Source organism: Anomalospiza imberbis, chromosome 13 (assembly GCF_031753505.1).
Source record: "Anomalospiza imberbis isolate Cuckoo-Finch-1a 21T00152 chromosome 13, ASM3175350v1, whole genome shotgun sequence".
In the NCBI taxonomy this organism is placed as follows: Eukaryota; Metazoa; Chordata; class Aves; order Passeriformes; family Viduidae; genus Anomalospiza; species Anomalospiza imberbis.
In genome coordinates this window covers 417207-427951 of record NC_089693.1, presented here as the reverse complement: position 1 = coordinate 427951, position 10745 = coordinate 417207, and the positions used below count along the sequence as shown (strand labels likewise).

At 61.9% G+C, this 10745-nt stretch overlaps 1 protein-coding gene across 1 annotated transcript; it reads right to left on the bottom strand.

Annotated features, from left to right (window-relative positions):
• Window positions 1-621: 621 nt before the first annotated feature.
• On the bottom strand, window positions 622-9752 carry CTSH (cathepsin H). Its single transcript, XM_068203449.1, has 12 exons — window positions 9573-9752; window positions 9374-9405; window positions 9164-9269; window positions 9001-9071; window positions 8500-8604; window positions 8150-8236; window positions 7535-7590; window positions 6360-6441; window positions 6215-6283; window positions 5150-5256; window positions 3385-3510; window positions 622-2663 (listed from the first exon to the last, which is right to left on the bottom strand). Exons 1-12 carry the CDS (start codon window positions 9643-9645, stop codon window positions 2588-2590), a joined length of 990 nt encoding a protein of 329 aa, XP_068059550.1. The 5' UTR covers window positions 9646-9752; the 3' UTR covers window positions 622-2587.
• Between the last annotated feature and the right edge of the window lie 993 nt (window positions 9753-10745).

Sequence of the window (10745 nt, the reverse complement as noted above, 5' to 3'; positions counted from 1 at the left end):
GCGGGCCCGGGGCGCGCAGGGCCCCGCGGGCCGAGTGCCGCCGCAGCTGCTCCCGCAGGTTGTTCTGCGGCACGGCCGCCATCGCGGGGCCGCCCCGCCGCCAGGGGGCGCGCTGCGCGCCCGCCGCCTCCCGCCCGCGCTTCGCATTCGGCGCCAAAACCGGCCCCGGCCCCCATTGGCCGGGAGGGACGGGGCGGAAGTGACGCGCGAAGGGGCGGGCACCATGGCGGAAGGGACGGCGGTGCCGCCGGAAATGGCGGCGGCGCCCTCAGGCCGGGCCCGCTCCCGCCCCGCGGCCCCGAGAGGCGCTCAGCGCTCCGCGCGGTCATACCCGCGCCGGGGGCCCGAGCCCCTCAGCCGCCCCGAGAGGCGCTCAGCGCTCCGCGCGGTCATACCCGCGCCGGGGGCCCGAGCCCCGAGAGGCGCTCAGCGCTCCGCGCGGTCATACCCGCGCCGGGGGCCCGAGCCCCTCAGCCGCCCCGAGAGGCGCTCAGCGCTCCGCGCGGTCATACCCGCGCCGGGGGCCCGAGCCCCGAGAGGCGCTCAGCGCTCCGCGCGGTCATACCCGCGCCGGGGGCCCGAGCCCCTCAGCCGCCCCGCTCGGAGGTCGCGGCTCAGCGCTCCGGTGACGAGGCAGCTTTGCCGTCAGTGAGGCATTTCACCGTGAAATTGCACAGACGTGCCCCTGCTGACACGCGGCTTCGTTTCCCCAGCGCCTGGCCAGAACCGGCACCGAGGTTCTGGCGTCTTCGTTGGTGGGTTAAATAAAAATCACCCGTTTCTTCTCTGTGTGCATTAAAACACTCTGGTTTTTACTACAAAATATAGCAGGCATTTCATGAAAATCGGTAAAAGTGTACAAATCACAGCACCCATTCATCCTTCCTTTAAAGAACAGGGAAATTACCTTTAAAGAAAATTTTAAAATCGCTAAAATCGACGCCTGGTGATTGCAAAAAAACAAAAACAAAAAGAAAGCCACCCGAGGGGCGGGGGGAGCTCCGTGTGCCCCACATCGGACCCTGTGGGGTGTCCCGGCACCGGGCGGTCCCTCTGCTCCCCACAGGTGGGGACGGGCGGGTGGAGGCACGCCGGGGCACACCTGGGCACACCCGAGCACATCTGGGCACACCTGGGAACGCCTGGGCGCGCCTGGGCACGCCCGGGCACACCTGGGCACATCTGGGCACGCCTGGGCACACCGGGGCATGCCGGGGCACACCCAGGCACATCTGGGCACACCTGGGCACGCCTGGGCACGGCAGCAGGAGGAGGGAACCAGGCAGGGGCGCAGCAGCACGCCGGGCTTTGGCTGGAGCAGGCAGGTGCAGGAGGGGTGTGCGAGCCAAGCCGCCCGCAGGTGACAGCTCCAGCAGGTGACAGCTCTGTCAGGTGACAGCTCCGCAGGTGACAGCTCCGGCAGATGACAGCTCTGGAAGGTCATAGCTCTGGCAGGTGATAGCTCCACAGGTGACACCTCCACAGGTGACAGCTCCGCAGGTGACAGCTCTGGCAGGTGACAGCTCCGCAGGTGACAGCTCCGGCAGATGACAGCTCTGGAAGGTCATAGCTCTGGCAGGTGATAGCTCCACAGGTGACACCTCCACAGGTGACAGCTCCGCAGGTGACACTTCCAGCAGGTGACAGCTCCGCAGGTGACACTTCCTGCAGGTGACACCTCCGCAGGTGACACCTCCACAGGTGACAGCTCCGCAGGTGACAGCTCTGGAAGGTGACAGCTCCGCAGGTGACAGCTCTGGCAGGTGACAGCTCCACAGGTGACAGCTCTGGCAGGTGACACCTCCGCAGGTGACACTTCTGCAGGTGACACTTCCAGCAGGTGACAGCTCCACAGGTGACAGCTCTGGAAGGTGACACCTCCGCAGGTGACACTTCCAGCAGGTGACAGCTCCGCAGGTGACAGCTCTGGCAGGTAACAGCTCTGGAAGGTGACACCTCCGCAGGTGACAGCTCTGGCAGGTGACAGCTCCGCAGGTGACACTTCCTGCAGGTGACACCTCCGCAGGTGACACTTCCAGCAGGTGACAGCTCCGCAGGTGACAGCTCTGGCAGGTGACAGCTCCGCAGGTGACAGCTCCGCAGGTGACACTTCCAGCAGGTGACAGCTCCGCAGGTGACAGCTCTGGCAGGTGACAGCTCTGGCAGGTAACAGCTCTGGAAGGTGACACCTCCGCAGGTGACAGCTCTGGAAGGTGACACCTCCGCAGGTGACACTTCCTGCAGGTGACAGCTCCGCAGGTGACACTTCCAGCAGGTGACAGCTCCGCAGGTGACAGCTCTGGCAGGTGACAGCTCTGGAAGGTGACACCTCCGCAGGTGACACTTCCAGCAGGTGACAGCTCCGCAGGTGACCGCTCCGGCAGGTGACACCTCCGCAGGTGACAGCTCTGGAAGGTGACACCTCCGCAGGTGACACTTCCTGCAGGTGACAGCTCCGCAGGTGACACTTCCAGCAGGTGACAGCTCCGCAGGTGACCGCTCCGGCAGGCGGGTGTGGCACGCGTTCCGCCTCCCCGCTGCCGGCACTCGGCCCCCAGCCGCTGCAGCCCCGTCCCCCGGCGCTGTGCTACACCTGGGGAACGGGGTAGGAGGCACAGGCGGCCAGACCACACATGTTCTTGCCTCGTTCAATGAGGAAATACCTGCAAGGGAGGGAAACGGCTGTGCGTGAGCGTTCCCTGCTGTGGCAGGTGAGGGTGGGCAGCCCCTGGATCCCTGGAATGTCCCAGGCCAGGCTGGATGGGGCTGGGAGCAGCTGGGACAGTGGGAGGTGTCCCTGTCCTGGCAGGGTGGCACTGGCTGGGCTGTGAGGTCCCTTCCCCCTCAGCTCTGCAGGCAATGCCATCCCCTGCCCCTCACACCCCGGACGAACCAGAATTCACATCTCACTCCCGAGAACCCCGCCTGCAGCTGGGAACACCTGTGAAGCTGGGATCTCACTCCTGGTGCAAGCTGGGCTCCCTGGCTGTGTGACCAGCAGGGAGGAGCCGGGGGAACCAGGGGCTCTGGAGAGGCTGGATGTGCCCTGGGTACCTCAGGGAACCAGGGGCTCGGGAGACCCTTAATGTGCCCTGAGCCCTGGGCACCACAGGGATCCAGCAGCTCTGGAGAGGCTGGCTGAGCCCTGGGCACCTCGGCAGCTCCACTGAGCCAAGGCTCTGCTGGAGCAGTGACCCCAGGGCTGGCTTGGTGAGCCGTGTCCCTGCCCAGCCTGGCACCATTCCCCGTGTCCTCCCAGCTGCCAGAGTTCAGCAGGAGAGCTGAGGGTGGCCCGGGGCTGAGGGTGGGTGGCATCCCAGATCCCAGCCCGTGGGGCCTGTCCCCAGGCGCAGGCAGAGCGTGGTGGGCAGCAGGACCCCTTACCCCTGCGTGCCCCACAGGCGGCCCCAGGAGTTCTTGACGATCCAGTAGGGAGTGCCATCCTCCTCTCCGTAGCCCACGGCCAGCACGGCGTGGTTCACCTTGTCAGGGGTGTGCTCGCAGCGGGGGCTGCAGGGGAGACAACACGGCTGTGCTGTGAGAAGCAGCCTGCAGATAGCCTGGGACTGGCTGGGCCAGCAGTCCTGACCACGCTCTGCAGACAGGACTGGGGGTGCTCTGAACCCCCAGCTGTGGAGAGGAGGGAGGGAAGGCACGGAAAGGAGACACTGCTGTGTTTTTCCACTCTGAAGTTACCGGCCATATCTGGAGTTAGGGGATCCATGGACTTTAGAGCTCCTGGCCCACCAAGACAAGCTACAAAGGAATTTTCCCACTTGGAACCGGCAGCTCTTAGTGCCTCCCAGTGCTGGTTTGTACTGCCCTGAAATTCAAGGGCACTGCTTCGTGTTTTGCACAGGAACGGCAAGCTCTTGGGTCTAAATATGTGTTTCCTCTAAATTTTCAACCTTTAAACTGCACTTGCTGAAAGCTGCTGCCTGTGGTGTGAAAGAAGACAGCTCATGGTACATGCTCCCACCTCAAGAGCATCTATTTTTAAACATTTTCAAACTGCATCACAGGAAAAGATCAATAATCCACCTCAGATTTTCTTTTTTTTCCGATCTGTTAACAGCTGCTCTGGGCCGAAAGCACTGGAGCACCAATTATTCCATGCACTCTGATTTCAAATCCACCTCAGACTGTAAATCCACAGGAAAACTTATCCTGGCATGTTCCTCTGACCATGTCCCTGCCCTCACAGCTCACATCTGCCCAGGGCTGGCACAGGGCAGGCTGGCTTCAGTGGCTATTGGCCCAGCAAAGCCTCTGGAATCACCACCTGCTCCTTCCTGAGAGCTCCCTGGGGCACATCCCTCAGGCTCAGCCTCTCCCCTGCATTTTCCCTGCAGCTCTGCGAGTCTGAGGGTTCATAACTCCACAGTATTTTTCTATTTCTGCAAACACACACTTTCCCCCTTGTTGGGTAACAGTGTCTGTGCCGCCTCGCTCAGCTCTCAGCTTTGATCAGCCTTCCAAGGGCTTTCTGCCCTGGCCATGGAGCTGGCCCCACGCTCGACACTTGCTTCGTGTCCCAAGCTGGCTTTTCTCTCTGTTTTCCACCGACCACGTGGCAGGACTGAGGCGAGGTGCTGCAGAAGCTGCCCTGTGGAGAGCAGCAATGCTGAAAAGCACCACCTGCCCAGGTGCCAGCTCAGGTGCGGGGCAGGGTGAGGGCAGCCACCCTTCTCACCCCCGCCCCTCTGAGCTCTGGCACTGCGGGAGCTGCCCTGATACCACGGAAAATCCTCCTTGGTTGGGGCTTACCCTAAGCAACCAGATGTGTTCTACAGCTGCCTCTGTCCCAGCCCAGACACAGCCCTGGGACAGCCCCAGCCCCATGGGGAGCTGCAGAGTCTCCCAAGCTGCCTGACTCACTGACCTTCATTCCACCTCACCCTGGTCTCCAGGCTGGACAGGTTCCTAGCCTGCAGCCCTCCTCCCTGTGCTGCACTCTCATCCCCTCAGGAACCAGTAAATCAAGGCTCTGTTTACTCCTTTTTTTTTTTTTTCCTATTTTCTACTCAAAAGAAGTGTGAGAATGCAGTGCAGTGTTCCTGCATCCAGCAGGAGAAACAGGGAGACAAGTGACTCCAGCCCCACACGTTCCCCTTGCCCTCACCTCACCAAATGAGGGTCACACACTCACTTGGAATACACTCCTTTCCTGTAGTGCATGAAGTCACTCGTCACCTCAAAGGCAAAGCTCACTGGGTTGTGCTTCCCCACAGCTTCCACCATGCCATCCTCATCATACTGCAAGAGAGGATCCAGGGTCATCCTCCTCATCATCTCCTGGCTGTGCTGGGACAGTCCAGGCCCAGCAGCCAGGACACGGGGGATGGATAACCCTGGTGTGCTGCAGGACAAGGAACCCAGTGCTGAGCTGTATGTAAGAGAACTGGGACTCTGTCCCAGCCTGGAGGGGCACCCACTGTGGGAAGCAGGCAGGAACCCAGGGCCTGTGTTTTGGCTCCAGCACCTCCTTCCAAAAGGTGTGCAGGAGAGCAGGAGTGTGCCCAGCAGCTCTCTCTCCAGGAGCACACAGGCTGCAGCTGCAGGAGAGCAGGAGTGTGCCCAGCAGCTCTCTCTCCAGGAGCACACAGGCTGCAGCTGCAGCTGAGCAGGAGTGTGCCCAGCAGCTCTCTCTCCAGGAGCACACAGGCTGCAGCTGCAGGAGAGCAGGAGTGTGCCCAGCAGCTCTCTCTCCAGGAGCACACAGGCTGCAGCTGCAGCTGAGCAGGAGTGTGCCCAGCAGCTCTCTCTCCAGGAGCACACAGGCTGCAGGAGAGCAGGAGTGTGCCCAGCAGCTCCCTCCCAGGAGCACACGGGCTGCAGCTGCAGGAGAGCAGGAGTGTGCCCAGCAGCTCTCTCTCCAGGAGCACACAGGCTGCAGCTGCAGCTGAGCAGGAGTGTGCCCAGCAGCTCTCTCTCCAGGAGCACACAGGCTGCAGCTGCAGGAGAGCAGGAGTGTGCCCAGCAGCTCTCTCTCCAGGAGCACACAGGCTGCAGCTGCAGCTGAGCAGGAGTGTGCCCAGCAGCTCTCTCTCCAGGAGCACACAGGCTGCAGCTGCAGCTGAGCAGGAGTGTGCCCAGCAGCTCTCTCTCCAGGAGCACACAGACTGCAGCTGCTGAGCCCAGCACGCCTTGGGCATCCCAGCAGCCCCCCGTGGCACAGCCCTGGCAGTTTGGAGACGCAGCCCTGGGGCCTCACCTGCGTGATATTGATCACGTCCTTGACAAAGGCAATGGCCTTCTCTGGCTGGAACCTGCAGGTGCCGTTCTGTGGGGACAGAGAGGAGCTGTGGCAGCCTGTGCCAGGCCCTGCTCCCCCACCACGCCGGGCAGTGCTGCAGTACCTTGGCCCGGTACGGGTAGCTGTCCTCCCCCATGAGCCCTTTGTTGTACAGGATGTACTCGAAGGCTTGGCTCGGCAGGCCCCTGCGGGACAACAGCTCCGTTAGGATGCTAGCAGCTCATTGGGATGGTCATGGTGTGTGGATATTCTCAGTTCAGTCAGGGAGAAAAAGAGAAAGATTTTTCCCAGGCTAATGATGAATTTAGATGGTAGCGCCACAGCTTCTGCAGAGCAAAGCCATCAGCATTCCCCACTCTGCACACCACTCCCACCAGCCAGGGAGACAGGGAAGGGCAGTGACTATCCCAGAGCCTGCAGAGGCACAAACTCCAGTCTGTGCCTGCAGCATCTCCCTGCCTGGGCAGTCTGGCATGGTCACGCCTCATTCCCCAGGTGCCAGATCCCTGGAGAAGAACGCCAGGAGTCCAGATGCTGTGAGGTCAGCTGGCCCACACAGCACCAGCCTCGCATGCTGAAAGGCACCATGCTTTTTTGGTGCCCTCTGCCCAGCCTGGCTGGGGGACATTGAGACACCCACATCTCCAGCAAGCAGCTGCTCCCTTCCCTGGCCACCTTCCAGAAGCACATCTCAGGAGGGAAGAAAAGAGATGATCAGGGAGTGCTGATGTGGAAACGCCTAAGGAGGAGTCACAAGAAAAATAAAAAGCACCAAGAGTGGCTTTGCTCAGCTCCAAGCGTCCCTCTAGGACAGTTTATCTCTCAGAAAACAGAAGTTGTCAGAAAGCTCTATTCTCTGCCTTCTCTAGCAAAGCCACAAGGAACTTCCCAAAGGGGAAGCTGAAGTTTCTGTGGGTTCTTCAGGGTGCCACGAGGCGCACGTGACCCGACGCAGAACAACAGCCAGAAGTCCCCTTGCTGTCCCAGAGCCCATCAGAGCCGTGTGAGAAACGTCTCAGATAAAAACTAACAAATGAGGAGCAACAGAGGTTGGGAAATGCTGGGGATTTAGTGAAACATCCTAACCTCTCGGGAGGGTGAAATTAAAATAAGCAACCAAATCCAAAGCTGCCTTCCCTGACACATTGCAGCTAAGGGAAGACAAAAGCCATTCCATAATGTGGAAGGATCCTGACACTACATCTGGAGGAAGGCTGCCCACCACAGCATGCAAGTAATTTCTGTAATTTCTGTTCTTTCTGACCCTCTCTGACTTACCCACTGCAGCCGTGGTTGTTGAAGGCCTGGGCGCAATCAACCAACTGCTGCTCTGCCTGCAGAGAAGGGTTTTGAGTCAGTGATTGTCCCACAGCTGTGCTCAGAGTCAGTGACACAAAAAGCAACTGCACAGCAGGAACTGAGAGTTGGTTGATCGTTGCAGCTGGCTGTAACGACCACCACAGCACAGGTTTACCCGAGGGAGTCACCTGGAAGTGACTCCATGTCCCAGGGAGGCACACAAGGAAGACCTGGAGCCAGCAGCCTGGGATGCCCTGGCTGCCAGAGGCATTCCTCCTCATGCCTGCCAGAATCCATCCCCCCCCAGAAGGACTGGCTGAGATGTCTTCCAAAGGTCATGTTTGTTTTTAACACACCCAACCCTCAGTTATTCTGCTAAGTTGTGCAAGTGGCTACTGTCTTTCTAGTTCTTCAGCAATATAAATCCTCTGGGAGCTGAAAAATCAACATGTCCCAGTGTGCTGCCTGCAGTGAGTCTGGAGGGCAAGGCCAGGCACGGCTTCTTTCCCCACGCCTGCTCCCAGCAGCCTCCAGCCCCTCTGGCTCCATGCTGCTCCCCAAAGGGCTCTGCCCAAGACCAGGAACACCTCTCACCAGAGAGAGCAGCTTTCCCGTGGCAATGGCAATGGCAGACTCCAAGCAGCCCGTGGTGGAAAAGGTCCAGCAGCTCCCGCAGGCACCCTGTATGAGGAACGGGAGAGGAACTGCTCCCGGTGCTGCAGCTCACCAGCCTCCCCAAAACACTGGGGCATGGCAGCAGTGCAGAGCCTCCACTCCCCGCCAGCAGCTGGGCTTGGCCTTTGCTCAGCCCCTGCCGGGGCACACGGCAAGCACGGCACAGCTCCGGGGGAGCCCCCCTGGCACGGGCACCCAGCACTGCTCCTCGGGCACGGCGCCTGCCCGCAGCCATCGGCCCCTCCCTGGCCGTGCCACATGCCCCTCACCTGGTTTTTCACGGGTGTCACGAAATTCCCCTTCTTCCTCCAGTCAATGGAGTCGGGATACGGCCCAGAGCTGCGCAGGAAGTTCCCCTTGGTGGCTGAGCAGTTCTGCAAGCGGGGCGGGAGGGCTGTGGCGAGCCACCAGGCCAGTGGCCCACAACAGCCACCCTCCCGGGGTGAGGGCTGGCGACCAGCCCACACACACTGGCCACTGCGGCAGGGAGTCACCAGCAGCCTGCAGCCCAATGCTCAGGGAGCTGACAGCAGAAGGGACAGCTGGGCTGGAGGCAGGGTGGAGGCAGGGAAAGCCGTGAGGGTGGGGAACAGGGCTCACCTCGCTCTTACCCCAGTGCTGGTGGCACACGATGTGACCCGATCCCAGCGGACTGCAGGCAGCACCGCCAGCGGTGCTGGCCCAGCAGCGGGTGCAGGTCACTGCAGAGCCCCCTCAGGGGTGCACCTGCACCCCCTCCTTCCCTGCCCACCTGCACTCCCAGCATTTACCTGCGGCTCACTCCACAGGTACAGCTTTTTAAACTCCGCGAAGGTCAGATCCGAGAACTGGTTCAGGCCCACTAGAAGGGGGAGAAAGGGGACACTTCGCTCAGCGAGGCGTGGCGCTCAGAGCCGGCACGGGCCGTGGCCAGGCGGGGCTCGGAGCTCCTACTCTGGAAGCTGTGGTTGCCGGCGTTGTGCTCCTCGATGCGCCGCTTGTTGCCCAGGAAGATGCGCAGCCTGCGCGGGTACTCCTCGGGGCCGTACCGCCGGTCGTTCTGCGGGGACACCGCGCGTCAGCGCACCCCGACCTCGGGCGGCCCGGCCCGGCCCGGCCCGGCCCGGCCGTGCCCGCCCGCGGCGCCGCTGGCCCGAGCCTCACCTGCAGCATCCAGGCCTTGAACAGCCGCTCCTCTGCGGGAGAGAACGGGCGCGTCAGCGGCGGCACCGCCGCGCCTCCGCCGCCGCCTCCCGCTGCACCGCGGGGCCGGGCCGGGCCGGCCCGAGCCGAGCCGAGCCGTGCCGGCCCGGGCCGGGCCAGGCCAGGCCAATCGCCTCCTGCCCTCCCGGTGCCCCTGTACCTTCGGCCGAGGGCTCCCAGGCGGCGGCGGCGGCCAGGAGCGCGGCCGCGCTCAGCAGCACGGGCCAGCCCATGGCCGGGCCGGGCCGAACCGGGACGGACGGGGCGCGGCGGAGCCGAACCGGGCCAAGCCGAGCCGAGCGCGGCCGGACGGAGTCGAAACGGGCCGAGCCGCTGCCAGGGGGCGGGACAAGGGGCGGGGTGGGCGGGGCAGACAGTGGGCGTGGCACCAGGCGTGGCACCGGCACTGGGCGTGGCACCGGCACTGGGCGTGGCACCGGCACCGGGCGTGGCACCGGCACCGGGCGGGGCCCGCGGCCCGGCGGGTCCGGCGTTATCCCGCCCGTAAAACTATCACAAACCCCGGTTCACCCTGAGATAGAATAGATTTATTAGCAAGAGGTAATCAGGAAACATATATTTTTACAAAAAAAATGGAAATTTTTCTTTTTCCCAAACAAGCTGTAAGTTGAAATAGTTTTAGGGCTTGAAAGAGAATTCCCATACCACGAGGTATTGCTTACAGCAAGTGTTGTGTGAGTGGAGCATGCCTGCCACTGCCGGGGAACCGTGTCAGGGACTGTACAATGTAAAAAACCCAGGTACTATTCACAGAATAAGCACTACATTACTATATCCTGCTAGCGGGTGGTTAGCCAGGATTACAGTAGATGTAATAAAAACACTCGTCATCTCTAACTCTACGTCATGGTACTCAGAGTGGGCACAAGGGAACGGATCTACAGCATATCAACAGGAGCCGGATGCAGCGAGGAGAGGCGAGGGGATGCTTCCATCTTCCCAACTTCGGGGGGACCAGGGCAGCAGCCAGGGCCCCCCGTGCCCGGCCAGCACGAGCGTGGCACACACAGAGAGGGCAGCTCACACCGAGGGACAACCTTTAATGTGCTCCCTTCTCCCACCTTACAGAGTCGGGATGTAACCGCCACCACTGTCCGAGTGAGAGCCGCTCTGTGCTGCCCCAGAGCCCCGTGGGGACACGGGACTCACCTGCCCAATGGGGACCCCGCAGTGACACAGGGACTCACCTGTCCAGTGGGGATACAGGACTCACCTATCCTCCGGGGACACAGGGCTCACCTGTTCCCCGGGGACACAGGGATGACCTGCCCCCCAGGGACACAGAGACTCACCTGCCCCACGGGGACACAGG

Coding starts and splice junctions, on each gene's coding strand:
- CTSH (XM_068203449.1), bottom strand. CDS start 9,645: ATGGGCTGGCCCGTGCTGCTGAGCGCGGCCGCGCTCCTGGCCGCCGCC. Junction 6,284..6,359: donor GCTACCCGTACCGGGCCAAG/GTACTGCAGCAC, acceptor CTGTCCCCACAG/AACGGCACCTGCAGGTTCCA. Junction 2,664..3,384: donor CGCCTGTGGGGCACGCAGGG/GTAAGGGGTCCT, acceptor CCTCCCTTGCAG/GTATTTCCTCATTGAACGAG.